Here is an 18507-nt window from a genome sequence, read left to right on the forward strand (position 1 = left end):
ATTGACAAGAAAGGTTAAATGGAAAATGAGAAGCAACTATAGTGGTGGTCAGTACAAAGGTGATGTGGTAAAAAAGTAAAAACTATTTAGAAGAAAAGGCAGATGATTTTCTGACAAGTTATAGTTTATAAGGCATGCAGAAGTCCCTCTGCATGTATTTTTTCATCCCCAGCAGAAAGAAGCAGATGCCACCACTGTTCTCCACGGCCTATCCCCATCATTAACAAACAGCTCTCCCAGGAAGAAACCTTTTTATCCCTAAAGAACCCGTCCAACAGATCTGACACGCATCTTGTTGTTCAGTTCTGGACATGGATCCCTTTCTGCAAGTGGGCCTCTTCCACATGCTGGAGAATCACCATCAAATCATCCACCAGGCGAAAAAAATGAGAGTTCCCTTAACTCTGGCCCATGACTCTAACTTGCCATCCCTTTAATCATCTTTGCGGCTTCCCATGGAGTCCTTTCTGGATCCAGCCTCACTTAACTGTGGAACTCAAGACTAGAGGAGCCTGAGCCTGCTGAGCACAGAAAGAGCCTCGTGTTTGCAGAGAGCACCAAGAGGTAAAGTCCCATCTACCAGGAACTTGAACAAGGGCCACATATGGCCCTACGTGTGAGTACGTGACGGTGAAGGGGCCACGTTTCCGAGGTGCTGTGACTACTGGCTCTCCAGCAGAGACAACAGCTATGGTTTGGCATTCCAGAGAGAGACTGAAAGGAAGACATTTTCAGCTTCACGGGAGCAACTGACACCTTTTTAAACATGACACGTGAGAAAAAAATCTTTGCCTCACTTACTACTTTTTTCTTATCTTGGATCTATGTAAAAATCTCTGCTCCTCAGTCCCCTGAAAGGGAAATTGGCATGGGATCCTTACTAGCTAAATGCTTACGTCCTATTTCTATATTCGCAAAAGGGCATCTAAGTCTGCAAATACAGGTAATGAATTTCTCCACCGGAGTACAGGACTTTTCTATATCCACGGAGCAGGAAAACAGCTTTTCAAACTGCTCACAGCCAAACACTCCTTGCTTTCCTGCAAACCATGTAAATGGCAGCTTCCACACTCTTATCGGTCTGATGGAAAGCATAAAGGTATTATTTACACCCCGTGTTGCCTCTTCAGACATTCCAAACATAGCTTCTAGGAGGGCACTGGGTTGGCAAGCTTAAATTTCTTCTCTAACCGGCTGATGACAATTACTGTTTCCCACTTGATTACAGTAATGGGTTTCAGCAAAATTAGTAAGCTCTCTCTTAGCAGGTGTGCCTGGAGCTACACAATAGGTAATGGATTCCGTGACATTTATTACTAGAGTGTTTAAATTTCAACCTTTGCTTAAAAGATTTTAAGGATTGAATAAATTTTTAAAGCCTGCTGATTACATTAATTTAAAACAAACCCAACCGTACTATACAGCTTTTTAAAAAAAAAAATCTCATTATTTATAAGGCAATGGTCATGCCTAAAGGCACCTACCTGTTAAGCAACAGGACGTATAATAAAGAGAAGCATCATGGAGCACTTGAAGCACAAATGTACTTTCATGTCTAAAACATAAAATCAACTGTTGCTTTGGGGGAGGGAAATATGTTTGAGCAACAAGCTAAAATTAGAGGCTATATAGCTCATTTAAACTTATTTTTATAAAGCCTTTGATGAAGATACTTTAAAAACATTTTACAAGCTACTTAACATAGCGAAGAGGTTTTAGAAATTCAAAGGGAGAGCCTAAGAAATAGTTAACAAAGGGCAGGGATAAGCTAAGGTGTGTTCCCGGTGGGGCGTTCTACCATCATACCTGAAAAAGTCCCCCTGGCAAACTTCACAAATGTCGTGGAAGTACAGTCATCAAGGGCACACGTGAGCCATGTCGTGGGCCCCGGTGTACCGTGAGATGCAGGGGTACTGAGCCGGCGCGCATTAGTGTTTACCATGCGCCGCGGATGCGCTCTGCGGCTCCCTGCCCCCGCTGCATCAGGAAGTCCGGAGGGAACACCCTGGGGGAGCCCCGCTAAGGCCTGCTGCCCCTCCCTCCTGGGCCTCCAAAGACTCACACCGGGCCTCTGCCTGTGGAATCCTCCCACGTCCCGCTCCCCTTCCAAGGCGCTCATCCCTGGGCCATCGGGAGCCCCGGGCTGCTCTGAGCCGCCCGTGTCGGGAACATCCAGCTGGGCATCATCCCCTCTCTGCTCTCCCAACTCAACAGCCTGCCCCTCAGCCCAGCTGATCCAGTTAGCGCACGAGGAGGAAAAGCATCCCACGGAACTGACTGCACCCACGTGGGTCTCTAACTGATGGCACCGGACATCGTGGCGAAGTGACGGGCTTGAGCGGCGCCGAGGGAGGCGTCTGAGGCAAAGGGCTCAGCATCTGAGCCGGTCAGCCTGCCTGGAAGTCTGTCTCTGCGAGCAGCTGGCCCGGCCAGCCCAAGCTCTCCCACCGCTTCCTGCTGAGCTTCGCCCAGCAAGTCCCTAAAAGGCGGAGCGCGTGTGTCCTAGCGGGAGCGGCCCAGGGGGCTGCTTGCAAATGTGGTGCTCGGTGTCCAGCCAAGAATGCCTCCGACAAGACACTGTCCCTCACGGTGTGACTTGGGGGCAGCAGCAGCAGCATTGAGAGGGAGCTCGGGAGAAATGCAGAGTCTCGGGTCCCACCCCAGACCTACGGCAGTCTGGCCAGACGCCCAGGTGAAACGGAATAAGCATTAAAGCGTGAGAGACCCTGGGCTGAAGCCCTCCGACCCTCGTGCACTCTGTCGAACCTCTTTGAGAATGTCGGGGGCACAGAGCTGCTATTCGTCTCCGTGAAACGTGAGCCTCCCTGCTTTACTCACTTATGGCAGGAATCAGCTCCCTCCTCTGGGCGAACCCGATGAGGCGCTCCGAGTCCCTGGAGACGACCACGGGGAAGCCGTTGTAGTCGGTCTCCTTGATGAGCGTCTCCACGTCCTCGACGGTCATGCTGCCCTGGGTGAGCACGGACAGCGGCGGCTCCCCCCGCCTTGGCCGCATGACGTCGGTGGCCAGCGTGCGGTGGGTGAACTCGTCCTTCACGTCCAGGAACGGGTACCCATTTAAGTGGATGTGGGCCTCGTAGATGCCTTCCTTCCCAAAGGCATCAGCCACCCACTTGCTGGTCACGGCTGCTGCCATCAGGGGCACGATGTACTCGAGACCACCCGTCAATTCAAACATGATAACCACCAATGACACCGTCATCCTGGTAACTCCACCTGCAACCAAAGGGAGGAATGAAATTGCAGGACTCGACTCCACACCCACAAGAAGACATGAACTGTGGAAACCGAGAAGCCGGCTCTACCCTCCCGGCACCTGTTCTACTGAGACAGTCCAACACGGCGCCCAGGCTCGGACCTCTGGGCCAGAGGCCAGACTCGGTAAACACAGCCTTGCATCAGGAGCCGTAAGTCACATCTCCCTGAGGGGCTCTTCTCCCATGAGGGACAGCAAGTTGTCTATTCACCCAGGACCACACGCCTTGCTTTTTGGTGAGTGGAGCCTACTTGGGCTTTGCAGGTTTCTGACTCAGCAAGCATCGCTCTCTACCAGAACCCCTCGAGCTGGAAAATTGCAGAGACTATCCACTATTGTAGATGGTACAGCTGCAAGATGGTGGAGACCCCATCAGCCTGGGTCCCTGGATGACTGAGCAGAGAAAAGCCCTCTGCTACTCACACACACACACACACACACGGTACCTAGGCAGGCGGCAGCTCCCACCATGGCATAGAGCCCTGGGGTGACGCAGTCTGCTCCGGGCCTGCACCAATTCCTAAAGATGATCCAGTCGTGGTGATGGTAAGCCAGTTGCTCCACGCCAATTCCCACCATCCTGCCTGCCATGGCCCCCACAGCCATGCTGGGGATGAAGAGACCGGACGGGATCTGCGGGGAGCGCAGGGGAAAGAAGCATGAGGGAAGGGGGCCCCGTTCCCGCCGCCCCGCCGCCGGGAAACTCAGGCCCCCCTCGACGAGCTTGCATTTTGCTTCGGTCTTCAAAGGAGGGGCAACGCTTCAAAACATGGGTCACCTGGGAAACCATGGGACCAGTGATTTCACCTGCTTGGTCGTATCTACTGTGACCTGGAGAAAATGCAATTTTACACTTTCATTTCCTCACCTTCAAAAGCTGGCCTAGTTTGTCTGCTGTGGATAAAAGAATGATAAGCCCCACTGCAAATAACATTCAAACTGCACATCTGTCACTTGAGATACTCACCACTTTCTCTCTCCCCTCACGTGCCATTCAGATTAGCTTTTAAAATTAAATGTCAAGCCACAGCATGAAAATGGAAAAGCAAGGCCTCAAACTGTTCACAGGTCAAAGAAAGAAGCTAAAAGCATCAGTGTAGCTGCCCTGCATCTTCCAAAAACCTTGGCACGGGCTTACTGCCCTCTTGTATGTACAGTGGCCAAACACCTGTCAGAGAGAGATGGGGGGCAGGTCCGTCTTCCTAACAAAGTCCATTTTCCGAAAAGTATTCTGAATATTTTCAAGCCAGGCTAAATGCAGCAAAGAAACAGACCATGGAAACTGAAAGGCCTTGGTAATAGCGTATTTTATATTTTGCTGTATGAAAAACATGTTCATTTCTCTAGTGATCAGACATGTGCTACAGAACAGACTTGACTCTGTTTGTGGAGACTGCATGTGACCGCCGATCCTGACCGGGAGCTGCATTTATGTCACCCCTACCCACCCCCGCCCCCCAGCTGTCATCAACCTGAGGATGCAAGTGGATCTTTACCCAAATTCAAGTTAAGTTTGGATTCTCGGGTGTGATTTCCAGAGTGTGAGACATTCCTGAGGAAATTGTTCCTTTCTCAGCACCCCTTATCCCCCCATCATTTAATCCCCTGTACCTTCAAAGCAGGCTTCTCCCAGCAGGCACCAGAAGAAAATAAATCCCTTTGCATCAGAGACAGTCACCTGTTTAATAACGTTCATCCTTCCTTGTTCTTAAGGCAAAAATTCAGGTTTGTGTTTGACCACTGCACCCAAGTGCACAGCTTCTCAGACTTTTTTTAGTATTTATTTTTATTTATTTATTTATTTATTTTGGCTGTGTCGGGTCTCAGTTGCGGTACGCAGGATCTTTCGTTGCTGCGCGCAGGCTTCTCTCTAGTTGTGGCATGGGGGCTCCAGATCGCGTGGGCTCTGTAGTCTGTGGCAGGCGGGCTTAGTTGCCCCTCGGCATGTGGAATCTTAGTTACCACTAGAGATTGAACCCATGTCGCCTGCATTGGAAGGCGGATTCTCAACCACTGGACCACCAGGGAAGTCCCTAGACTTTTGTTTTTTTTAATTCGTAAGAATACCACAAAAAGCAACAGTCATGGAATACGAGGGGGTTCTGGGGGGTTCCCAGCGTTCTGCTCCTGGCCCTGGGTGCTGGTCACACAAGTGTGTACGTTTTGTGAGAATTCACCAAGCTGTACATGTCTCCATATGAATGATATACTCCAAGCCTTAGCTTCTTCACTTGTAAAATGGGGTTATAAATCTCTATTCCATAGGCTTGCTGTTTATCAAAAGCGTTGTTTCTTGTTGATTAAAAGAATGTCAAGTGCCCTGCGCATGAGAACGTTCAGTAAAGGTCACCTCCCCTTTTCCCCTCGTCACAATCTTATTCTGGGGACTAGGGTGCTATCCCCAGAAGGATAGAGGTTGCCTCCCTCCCCTGACACCTTCCCTCCCCTTCACTTACCTTCATGCCAAAGGTAAATATGGTAATGACGATTTTGAAGATTCAGCGCCAGGGCCAGCTGCCACATGGCCGTGTAAACCCCGACCCCGGCCGGGCGGTCGGGGATGTCGTCCACGGGTCGCGTCATGTTGGGGTCATTGATGTAGTCACAGAGCTGGGAGGACTCGAGGGCCCCGCAGTCATTGAAGAGCTCGGATATGAGCTCGCTCGTGCTGCGGCGCGTGTAGGGGTTGGGGTAGGCGACGATGGCAGTGATGGCGGTCACCGCAATGACCTCCAGCACCGGGTACTTCCCCAGCTTGGTGGTTTTGCGCCTCCTGCACCAGGCGATGTTGCAGCGGATGAAGAGGGTTCCCCACAAGCCCCCGAAGACCCCAAGCAGGATGAAGGGGAAGAGCTCGGCCATGTACCAGGGCGTGTGATACTCCACGTAGAAGAGGACGAGGCGGCTGTTCCCAAAGGGATTGATGGATCGCAGCGTGAAGGCTGCCACCAGGGCCGCAAAAAAGGACCGCCACAAAGTCTTTAAGGGAAAGTAGTAGCTGACCTGCGACCAACGAACAGGTGGAAAATCAGAGACTGGCGGAAGAAAGAGCTGCCCAGAGCCCCAGCCCCTGATCAGCAGCCACCTGCTGGCATAGGCCACAAAGTCACACTCAAGACCAAAGATGGGCACTTCCTCAACCTAGGTGTGAGTATGGCCCAAATGCACTAACAAAGATATTTAAAGGACTCTATGTCTAAAATTGGAACGGATACTAGTCAAGGTGTGTTTGAGCTATTTTTTAAGAGAAATGAGAACACTTCATCATAATTCTGTTTATGGCACAGAGACCATCCTAAAAGAAAAGAAACCTCTGATTTGATTCTCCAGACAACAGATCATGGGTTGAAACCCCTGGCCCAGCAAACGTACCTGGAGGGCACGTGAGTTAAGAACGGTTTGTACATTTTTAAATGGGTGGGGGAAGAGAGAATTATTTTGTGACATGTGAAATATTCAAAAGAACAAGACTTAGTGACAAGTGGTAATGATATAAAATCCAAACTTCAGCATCCATAGGGAAGGTCTTGTGGGAAGGCAGCCATGCCACGCACGCACGTGTTGTCTGCGGCGCCTTCCACGCTACAAGGGCAGAGCCCAGTGGTTGCGACCGAGCCCTGAGACCCACAAAGCCTAAAATATTTGCTACCTGGCCCTTTACAGACAACGTGGGCCAACTGCTGGACTAGATCCATTTGCGTTGCAAAACATAAAAATGCTTCATTGTGTTGTTTATGAAAACGAGAGAGGAGACTGCAAATCTCCCCCAGAAATCACACTGGCAAGTTTTCAACAGGACTCGAAAACACGTATTTCATGGCGAACACTGCGGCTCCTTAATGAGCTGCAGGAATCTCTCAATCCTCCTTCGCATCTAGTCCTCAGAGGGCTAGAGAGGGAAGCCTCCTGCCACCCCGAACCCCCATGTGTTCCTCGGCGCTCAGAACCACGGGGCCCTCCAGAGCCCACGCTCACCTCTTCCAGACTGAAAAGCACACCCCCGATCGGAGCACCAAAGGCGACAGAGACCCCAGCAGCGGCCGCAGCTGACAGCACCTGCGAAGCAAAGAGCTCCCCGTCAGCCCGAGGCCTTTCCGGCAAATCAGCGGGTACTGGTGAGCCCGGAGAGGGTGGGAGGGCGCTTCATCCTGCACCTGCTCACCTCGCGCCTCTTGCCCTCGTTCTTGCTGTACTTGGAGAAGAGGCTGCTGAAGAAGTTGCCACAGCAGCATGCCACGTGCACCAGCGGCCCTTCCTTGCCAAGGCTCAGGCCCGAGGACACCACCAGCACCAGGGTGACAGTCTTGATCAGCAGGGTCCACTTGCCCAAGTAGCCCCTGATGATGAAGCCACTCAAGATGGTCTTTATCTGAAACACAGGATGGAGAACGATAGGGAGTGAGCCGCTTCAGCGCCACGGCTAGGAAAGTAACCTCTCCCTCCTCTGAGAAGCATCTTTCAAACTGAGATTCACTAAATCATATGGAGGACAGGCTGCTTTAGTTGTTAATTTAGCTATAATTTTATATTGAGAATTTATATTAACGCCTAATTTTATATATTAATGGAACCCTGAAACAATTTCAATGCATAGTAAATCTTAATAATTCCGAGAGTAATGAGAGATCATAACGAGGACTGAGTAAGTAATTATCAGTCTCATTTTATTTATGGCATTTATCCTGTGCATTTTACCCTCTGTTGTGTTGAAAATTGATTTTAACTGTTCTGTATCTATTGATTTTAACTGTTAATTTTTCACTACTGAAAGATGGCCAAGATAAAGGGACATCTGGCTGGCTATGTGACAAAGCAAATACAACAAAATATCAATTGAACTTTAGATCAGGGCCGGCAAACTATGGCCCATGGGCCAAATCCAGCCCACGGCCTGTTGTGTATGACACACGAGCTAAGAGGGCTTTTAATGTTTTTAAATGTAATATGTAAACAAGACTACCGGTCTTTTAGTGAGAATAGTTCCTCAATTTTGCCTCTTGACTCACAAAGCCCAAAATATTGACTCTCTGCCCTTTATCGGAAAAGTCTGCCAACCCCTGATGCAGGCCAGGGGTATATGGGTGCTCAATTATTTCGACTTTCCTGTATGTTTGAAAATATTCTTAATACAATATTGGAAAAAGAAGATGCTCAACATTCTAATAACGCACCTCTGGGGGATGTAAGGGTATCTGAATCCACGGCAACCCCTTCCCTTCCGTTGAATCTTGCCCCCTGGTACTGAAAAGTACTTTGACTACAGGTGGAGCTGCCTCGTGCTCCACTTTCAGACCTGCAACTGTTTTGTAAATGCCAAATAATGGCTTTCTCCCTAAATGTGCACGTGAATTTGCATAACGCTTTTAGAATTCAACGGGGTGCCCATCTCAGTGATTAACTTCATCTACTGGAGTCCTCTTCCCCCAAAACAGGGTTCTTCTGGATACGGAAGCATCACCAATGGGTAAGAAACATTTTACCTTCAACCTCTCCTGCGACTGGCTGAAATGGAGTGAATGTTTACTGCCCAGCTAGCAATTTACAAGCCTGTAATCAGAGATTTATTAGACAGTGAGTGAGTCAGCTAATGAAATTCTTGGTCAGTATCCGTTTTCCCATTGTATAATACATAATGGGACAGTCTCAGCTCTTGTCACCGTCAGGATGTTTACATAACGTCAAAGAGCCTCCTAGTGGGCGCCAAGAAATCAGTTTCTCAAATAGCTATTACTGTCCTCCACCGGCGCTCTGTGGCATCACCTGGAGAATTAGGCACCAGTGAGGACGAGTTATCCCCCCACCCCGAGATCTGATGTAACTCGTCTGAGGTGTATCCTGGGCATAGGAGGTTTACAGCCTCCCCAGGTGATTCTAAAATGCAGTCCAGTAGAGAAGCACTGCTCTCGTCCTGAGAAGAGCAGTACAGGTATTCCTAATTACTCAATATTTAAGGGAGGTCCTGAAACACTCTTTGGCATCATGTCACCTGTGATGATTTGGAGAGGGTCGTGAAGTGAACTAATCCTAGCAATTTTACAGGGGTGTGACTGGACCATTTCCATCTCAGGAATTCTTGATAGAGATCTGTTTCTTAATTCAAGGAGGAAGACCAACAGTGAGTGAGCGTGTGGGCATCCGTTCTAAAGAACTCACTAAGATCCTTCCTAGAGAACACGAGTGAGGTCTTCCAGCTCTACAATCAGATGGTATTTCTTGAACTAGCCTTTAACTAAAGGCAGACAAACTAGCGGTGGTTAAACTGGTCTTTAACTAGTGCTAGTGGGCCTATTTGAGCCTGTGCTCTGGGGATCTCAGATCCCTTTATTTAAGGGACGTTTTAGTATGCCTGCCACAATCCTGCCCTTTTGTGTTGCCTAGAATAAAATTATCTATAATTTTTTGTCAGTTAGTTAATGTGGATTTGGACCCCAGGGTACAGTTGAAGAGCGTAATACCATTTAGAAAATTACAAGCATCTAAATTACCTGAGCCTTTGCCAGCCATGACATGTGGTGAATTGAACAATGTAAGAGGTATTTTGTAATTCTCTAAAATGACTTTATAAAATTGTCATGATCAAATTAGGGACTAAAGAAGGCAAATTCATTCCCAGTAGATGCCAAAATCCAATCGCTTGCTTTAATTTGGATCAACAGAGACTGAGTCAAGCAGGGCTTTAGGGCGATGTATTGCAGCACATTTGTGACTTGATGGTGGTAACTTTAAAACCTCTCTGGCAAATAAATATTTGTGAGAGAGTTCACATTGTATAGAACTGAAACATCAACTCAAAGTAAGTTCTAGGGGGGCATGATTACTTTTTTTTTTCTTTATTTTATTTATTTGGCTGCGTTGGGTCTTCGTTGCTGCGTGCGGGCTTTCTCTAGTTGCGGCAAGCGGGGGTTACTCTTTGTTGCGGTGCGCGGGCTTCTCATTGCTGTGGCTTCTCTTGTTGCGGAGCATGGGTTCTAGGCGCATGGGCTTCAGTAGTTGTGGCCCGCGGGCTCAATAGTTGTGGCTCGCGGGCTCTAGAGCGCAGGCTCAGTAGTTGTGGTGCACGGGCTTAGCTGCTCCGCGGCATGTGGGATCTTCCCGGACCAGGGCTCGAACCCGTGTACCCTGCACTGGCAGGTAGATTCTTAACCACTGCACCAGCAGGCAAGTCCCTAGGAGGACATGATTTCTTATACGGTCCACAGTGGTTCTATGAATGAAGCAGATAGTAGTAGAGTCATCCTTGCCAGTTCGCTCTAAGTTCTGAAGCCCAAGAACTAGTGTGCACTTTTAAATGTGCTTTGTAGAGCTAACACAAGAGCATTTATTACACAGAAAAGAAATGGTCTCTAAATTTTGTATTTTTTTTAATGTTTCAAAGGAGTTTTGACACTGGCTGGGACCTGGGACCCTTTGCTGCAGTGCTGCAATGCTTGCACCTGGACAAACACCTAGCAACAAAATACAAAGAAAGTATAAGGGACTAAAAGTAACTGCATGCATGCCCAGTTGGGGCAAATTCTGGACAACAAGGTACAAAGAGACCAAAAAGCCCCACTGCACTTCTGAAGAGCCGGGAGCAAAAGCAGGGCACTGCGCATGCCCCCTGCACTCAACACCACCAAAGGGGTGGGCAGACCCCCTAAGCCTCCCCTCTGGCCGGACCCCTGGACACACCCCTCCCCTCACCGCATATCAGGAACCAGCTCGCCCTGCCCCCCAGCAAGTAGGCCAGCAAGGGCACCTGTACTTGTTCTCCCTCCCCGCCTGTTGCAGCTCGGGCCCCAATAAAGCCTTGCCTGAATTTCTTGCCTGGCCTCTGATCACTTTCTATTGATTAAGGAGGTCAAGAACCCTGGTCAGTAACACTGTCATCCAAAGTAATCTAAATGTTTCAGAAGCAAACATTATAAAGGATGAGTGATTTTTTTTTTTTTTTTTTTTGCAGTACGCAGGCCTCTCACTGCTGTGGCCTCTCCCATTGTGGAGCACAGGCTCCGGACGCGCAGGCTCAGCGGCCATGGCTCACGGGCCCAGCTGCTCCCCGGCATGTGGGATCTTCCCGGACCGGGACACGAACCCGCGTCCCCTGCATCGGCAGGCGGACTCTCAACCACTGCGCCACCAGGGAAGCCCGGATGAGTGATTTTTAAACTGTTCAGAAGTGCACTGCATTCAAAGTTTGTTCCGACACTGCTGATCACCTCCTACGATGGGAAGTTTATTTTCTAAAGATCTCATTTAGTATCTTTCCTGAAGTGAAGAATAGCCCTGTATCTCAAACTGAGTAGAGCTGTTTGCATGGTCCGTTGGGTTTTAACTGGAAGGACATCCTTTATATCCAGGAACTACTTATTTGCACTTACTTTTCACTCTGCCCCTCTCCTCCAAGAACTGGGGTAGGTATTGCACCCTTAGGTTAGGAATTTCAAGCTCTACTATAATAATAGGGAAAATTTTCTACTACTGAGTCATAATAACCAAAGCTTAATTATGAAATCTCCATTGGGCTCCTGGTACTTGAAAAGATTATTGTGAACTCTTTTATAAATAGAGACATGAACCTGTTACATATTATATACGGCTGAAAGCATGTTCATGTACCCACTACCAAGTTTAGGACAGAAGAGCAGGTACCTTTGAAAGCCCTGTTTGCTTCCTCAGTGGAACCTTCCTCCTCCCGCCTCCAATCATTCCCTTGCCTTTCTTTATAGCTTTAGCACATATGTATATCACTATACAGTATGCTTGTTTCATTTTGGCTGTTTTAGGGACTCTACATAAATAGATTCATACTTTATTTAGATATTCTTCTGCAACTTACTTTTTTCACTTGATACCGCTTTTATGAGTTTTATCCATGTCAGTGTGTTCCTTGTGCTTTGTCACACGGGAAACAATGCTCAACTCAGTAGTTTATTCCTTTTGAGTTCAGCTGTCACAAATAAAGATGCCCGCTTTGGACGAAGACCAGGTCCAGCCAGCCCCTCCCAGATAGAGTTCCCTGTCTGTCTAAGAGCTGAGCCACGCACCTCTGGTTCTTGGAAGGGGAAAGATGGGATTGCCCCCACATCTTTTATTGCTGCTTTAAATTCCCCACCAGTTCCCCACTGGCCATCTCCTTATTTTGATAGGCGGCTGGAGTCCAAAAGCGCGTGCTGTTGGGCATTGCGATCAGAAACCGAGATGCCAACAGTAATCTGTTCTTTTTAGTGTCCCAGGTGCCTTCGGTCTTCGATATCCAATAAAACGCAGTCAGTTCTGCCTGAACACTTGTTTGGAAAACCCAAATTTGTTCCAGTGTGATTCATGCAGTCAGGGCAGAACTTGAGCATAATGCCAATTTCGCATCTGTTTCTGCACAATTTCATCTGGGAGAAACACAAGGCGGAAAACTGCAGCTGCGAATCGAGCCGTGCAGGGCTACACAAAATGCACACAGGCACACGTCTCAGACGACTCCCAGCTCACGCATGCACTAGGGGAGTATTCACACATTTCTTAACCATTTAACGTGTGTCTAACTCTGCTACTGCTTTTATGAGGTTCCCGTCTTTTTCATGTGTCACCAGTGAAGTTTCTGAGTGCTGTGCCCCTCGCCCCATCTTCCCCACAAGCTCTGTGGTTTTGATGATGCAGTTTTGTGATTTTTAGGAATGCATATGGTGCCTTAGAGCAGCAGTGGCTGTACCGAGGAAACAGGATGGTATTGCAGCTTATTTTTCAGGCTCCTGCAGCAACACGCTCATATAAACCATCCAAAGTTCAGCATGAAATAGTCTTTTTTTTTTTTAATCTTTTCCTGGATCAAGACAATGTTGAGCTTTCCTTTCGATGATCCTTTAATTACCCCAGCCCTTTGCATGAACTGCCCAGACCAGCGGCGGTGCTGGCGACACCACCAAAGAGTGTGGGTGCACTGCCATGACCGCTCACATCTTTATCAACTCGGCATCTCCACCGTCTATGGGCGCTGCTGAAGCACCGACTTGAAGGAGAATGGAACAGCAATGATTAGAATGATCATCTAAGTGCTTTTAAAATGATTTCTGGCTAAAAGTTTTACTATGTGGGCTTTTCGGGAATTTGCTCAAGCATCGTTATTCTAACCCAGCAGATCTCCTTGGTTTGAAGTTTGGTCTTGGGCATTCCTCCTGGTCGATGAGGTCACTTCCCTCATACTCTGGTTACAAGAAAGTGCTGAAAAATATTTATAAGAACTCTAAACTCACAAGGGTGCATTCACGGCGCATGTACTGAACGTGGAATTCATTTTTTAAAGATTGCTATTACCCTGTCACCAGAAGAGCAAAACGTGGCGAGGGAGTTTTACTCATCAGTAAGCTTTCTGAGCAGTAAACCTCCACCGTTGTCCTCTTTCACGTTCCATCATAGACGCACTTATGAGTTACTAGAGTGCCACGTTTGTGTGTGTGGTTGATGGACTCTGACTCCACAGGCTTTAAGAGTTATGCCTGGTTTGTAAAGACAAGAATTTAAGCAGCTGAGAAGCAACAGAGCATAAGCCAGACAGCTGGATTCGACTCCCAGCTCACCGGCTTAGTGACCTTGGGCAAGTTACTTAACCTCTCTGTGCTTCAGTTTCCCCAACCGTCAAATGAAGAATAACAGTACCTACCTCATAGGCTCCCTGTGAGGACTAAATGAGTGAACAGATGTCCAATGCTTGGAACCGTGCTTAGCACAGAGTACCACGTAAACATTTGCTATTCTTATTATTGGCACAAAAGAAATTCATTCAGCCCCCACTCACCTCGGGTATACCAGAGCCACAGGCGTATGGTGCAAATACTCGTACCAGGGAGACGGCCAAAAACGCAAACAGCAACGCCCACAGGATGTAACATTAGGTAATTCAAAATGTAAGCGCTGGCACCCTAAACAAGACACAGAACAAGAAAGAACACGTGAGCCACCGCAGAACCGAGCGACGCACCTGCCCCTCCGCCAGGCAGCTTCTCTCCGGGTCCTGTGTCAGCGAAGAGGCAGGGTTGGCTTTATCAGCTGCTGCTATTGCTACAGTCGGTTCACACACACAGCGCTGGCTGCTTCTCCGGGAGCTGTGTACACACACCTTCTACCAGGTGAGATCTCAGCAGTCATAGAAACTGTGAATGAGGCTTGGTTTTAATGGCTCCGGGCCCTCAAGTTAATGAAAGGTGTAAGAGAAAATTCTGCCTTCGAGCCCCGGGAAGGTTTGTTTGGTCTCGTGTATGGTGGATCAGCCTCTTTGCTTTCATGAAGGCCACATCCGTGCCGCAGCACGCAGCTGCCCTGCCAATGAGGAAGTGTGGGAACTGCATTTCAGAATACCGCTACCCAGATGTGGTCCCTGGACTTGGGCGTGGGCTGGAAATGCAGAGTCTCAGGCCCCGCCCCAATAGTTCAAATTATCTGATGTGTGGGGAACATTTTCTGAACCAAACACACAGTCTGGGGTCTCTGAGGCTGAGGACCTGGTCTGTGGGCAGAGACCACAATTCTCCAGGCCTCAGCTTCTTGCCACCATCTGGATGCCGCACGTGATGGAGAGGGAAAGTGAGGGCACCTACAAGCCAGGCTGTGGGCACGGCTACACGTGTGCCTGTAAAATGCAAAACATGCTCGACGAGATGGCTCTAGCCTTAACAATCACAGATATTCACACCCTATGTGGTGAGAAATCAGACCGAGGAATACATTTCACCTAGTGAAAAATGGACTTTTTTGAGACTAAAAATAACGTCTCACCCTTACTAACAGTAATTCTTTGAATCAAAGTATAAATCTTAGAAATGGCTGAAAAGCTAGACGGCCATATTTCCCCCCAAAATAGGAGAGAAGAAATCAAACATGGCGCCCAGCCAATTCTGCCTGCCCGCCTCCATCAACTCAAGTAGAGAATTTATTTTTGTATTTTTGGAAGTAATGGAGAGCACTGAGAATGTGTGAGATTTCAAGATCCCGGTCTACTTCTGAGATTTGAAGGAATTAATTTTCAACTCCACTGAGAAAGAGGTTTAGCAAATGGCAAAGTGCATTCCAAATGTCTTCAGCTGCATTAAGTCAATCGGGCAAGAGAGCGGGAGAGGGAAGAGGAGAATAAAGGGATCACATCTATCTTCCAAGAACACTTCTAGCTTGAATGGTCCTCACATTGCCCCTAATGTGAATCGTTCCAACCTAACTCCCCCCTCACCTGGGCTTCTGATCTGTCGATGACCCACAGTCATTGTGGTAACCACTGAATTCGGTTAGAAACTAACCCTTTTCCCCAGCTAAGATGTGTATGTGGATCTGAAGCTTGGAGTGCCATGAAGGCAAGCAACAGGTCTGTGCTTCACTGCTACATCCCCTGGGCCTGGGATATTCCCATCACAGAAGGCCCACAAACATCCTCTGTAACGTGCTCCTAAGATGCACTGGAAGATGGTAACTTAATCCACAATGAGCCAGCACTTCACACCTGTTAGGAGGGCTATAATCCAAACCAGATAACAACTGGGGTCGGTTGAGGATGTGGGGAAACTGGAACCCACATACACTGCTGCTGGAGTCTCAAGTGGTGCAGCCACTCTGGAAGAGAGTCTGGCAGCTCCTCAAAAGGTTAAATATAGAGTTGCCATGTGACCCAGCAATTCCCCTCCTAGGTATCTACCCAAAAGAAATGAAAACATATGTCCACACAAAAACCTGTAGACAAACGTTCAAAGCAAAATCATTCATAATAGCCCAAAAGTGGAAGCAACCCATGTTACTCAGCTGATGAGTGGAGAAATGAAATGTGCTCTATCCAGACAATGGAATGTTATTTGGCCATGAAAAGGAATAAAGTACCAATCTATGGTATGACACGAACGAATCTGGAAGACATTACGCTAAGTGAATGAAGCCAGACACAAAAGTCCACAGGGGCTTCCCTGGTGGCGCAGTGGTTGAGAGTCCACCTGCCGATATAGGGGATGCGGGTTTGTGCCCCGGTCCAGGAAGATCCCACATGCCGCGGAGCGGCTGGGCCCGTGAGCCCTGGCCGCTGAGCCTGCGCGTCCGGAGCCTGTACTCCCCAACGGGAGAGGCCACAACAGTGAGAGGCCCACGTACAGCAAAAAAAAAAAAGTCCACGGACTGTATGATTCCATTTACATGAAATGTCCAGAACAGGGAAATCTGCAGACACAAGAAAGTAGATTCGTGGTTGCCTAGGACTGGCAGACTTGGGGGGAAATGGGGAGTGACTGCCGTTCCGTACAAGCATTCTTTGGGGGCGATGAAAATGTTCTAGACATTCACAGAAAGACAGACAAGATGAAAAGGCAGAGGGCTATGTACCAGATGAAGGAACAAAATAAAACCCCAGAAAAAACAACTAAATGAAGTGGAGATAGGCAACCTTCCAGAAAAATAATTCAGAATAATGATAGTGAAGATGATCCAGGACTTTGGAAAAAGAATGGAGGCAAAGATCGAGAAGATGCAAGAAATGTTTAACAAAGACCTAGAAGCATTAAAGAACAAACAGAGATGAACAATACAATAACTAAAATGAAAAATACACTAGAGGGAATCAATAGCAGAATAACTGAGGCCGGAGAACAGATAAGTGACCTGGAAGACAGAATGGTGGAATTCACTGCTGCAGAACAGAATAAAGAAAAAAGAATGAAAAGAAATGAAGACAGCCTAAGAAACATCTGGGACAACATTAAAGGCAACAACATTCGCATTATAGGGGACCTAGAAGGAGAAGAGAGAGAGAAAGGACCAGAGAAAATATTTGAAGAGATTATAGTTGAAACTTCCCTAACATGGTAAAGGAAATAGCCACCCAAGTCCAGGAAGCGCACCGAGTCCCATATAGGATAAACCCAAGCAGAAACACGCCAAGACACATAGTAATCAAATTGGCAAAAATTAAACACAAAGAAAAATTATTGAAAGCAGTAAGGGAAAAAGGAAAAATAACATACAAGGGAACTCCCATAAGGTTAACAGCTGATTTCTCAGCAGAAACTCTACAAGCCAGAAGGAAGTGGCATGATAAAGTGACAAAAGGGAAGAACCTACAACCAAGATTACTCTACCCAGCAAGGATCTCATTCAAATTCAACAGAGAAATTAAAAGCCTTACAGACAAGCAAAAGCTAACAGGATTCAGCACCACCAAACCATCTACAAAAAATGCTAAAGAAACTTCTCTAAGTCGGAAACAGAAGAGAAGAAAAGGACCTATGAAAACAAACCGAAACAGTTAAGAAAATGGTAATAGGAACATATATATCAATAATTACCTTAAATTTGAATGGATTAAATGCTTCAACCAAAAGACACAGGCTCGCAGAATGGATACAAAAACAAGACCCATATATTTGCTGTCTACAAGAGACCCACTTCAGACCTAGACTGAAAGTGAGGGATGGAAAAAGATATTCCATGCCAATGGAAATCAAAAGAAAGCTGGAGTAGGAATACTCATATCAGATAAATAGACTTTAAAATAAAGAAGGTTACAAGAGACAAGGAAGGACACTACATAATGATCAAGGGATCAATCCAAGAAGAAGATATAACAATTATAAATATATATGCACCCAACACAGGAGCACCTCAATATATAAGGCAACTGCTAACAGCTATAAAAGAGGAAATCGACAGGAACACAATAATAGTGGGGGAGTTTAACACCTCACTCACACCAATGGAGATCATCCAGACAGAAAATTAATAAGGAAACAGAAGCTTTAAATGACACAATAGACCAGATAGATTTAATTGATATTTATAGGACAGCAGATTACATCCAAAAACAGCAGATTACACTTTCTTCTCAAGTGCGCACGGAACATTCTCCAGGATAGGTCACATCTTGGGTCACAAATCAAGCTTCAGTAAATTTAAGAAAACTGAAATCATATCAAGCATCTTTTCTGACCACAAGGCTATGAGATTAGAAATGAATTACAGGGAAAAAAACGTAAAAAACACAAACACATGGAGGCTAAACAAGACGTTACTAAATAACCAAGAGATCACTGAAGAAAAATCAAAGAGGAAATCAAAAAATACCTAGAGACAAATGACAATGAAAACACGATGATCCAAAACCTATGGGATGCAGCAAAAGAAGTTCTAAGAGGGAAGTTTATAGCTATACAAGCCTACCTCAAGAAACAAGAAAAATCTCAAATAAACAATTTAACCTCAGCTAAAGGAACCAGAGAAAGAAGAACAAACAAGAC

General features: G+C 47.1%; 1 protein-coding gene across 1 annotated transcript in view; it reads right to left on the reverse strand.

The window, feature by feature from the left end:
• Positions 1-2808: 2808 nt before the first annotated feature.
• LOC101332347 (H(+)/Cl(-) exchange transporter 4) overlaps positions 2809-18507 on the reverse strand; it is a 30370-nt gene continuing 14671 nt past the window's right edge. The window contains 8 exon segments of the mRNA XM_033850470.2: positions 2809-3237; positions 3724-3910; positions 5734-5775; positions 5777-6280; positions 7253-7333; positions 7440-7646; positions 14046-14135; positions 14137-14169. Of these exon segments, the coding sequence (XP_033706361.1) occupies positions 2831-3237; positions 3724-3910; positions 5734-5775; positions 5777-6280; positions 7253-7333; positions 7440-7646; positions 14046-14135; positions 14137-14169 (1551 nt within the window). The 3' untranslated portion in view covers positions 2809-2830.

This window comes from Tursiops truncatus, unplaced genomic scaffold, assembly GCF_011762595.2.
Source record: "Tursiops truncatus isolate mTurTru1 unplaced genomic scaffold, mTurTru1.mat.Y mat_scaffold_729_arrow_ctg1, whole genome shotgun sequence".
NCBI classification, from domain to species: Eukaryota; Metazoa; Chordata; class Mammalia; order Artiodactyla; family Delphinidae; genus Tursiops; species Tursiops truncatus.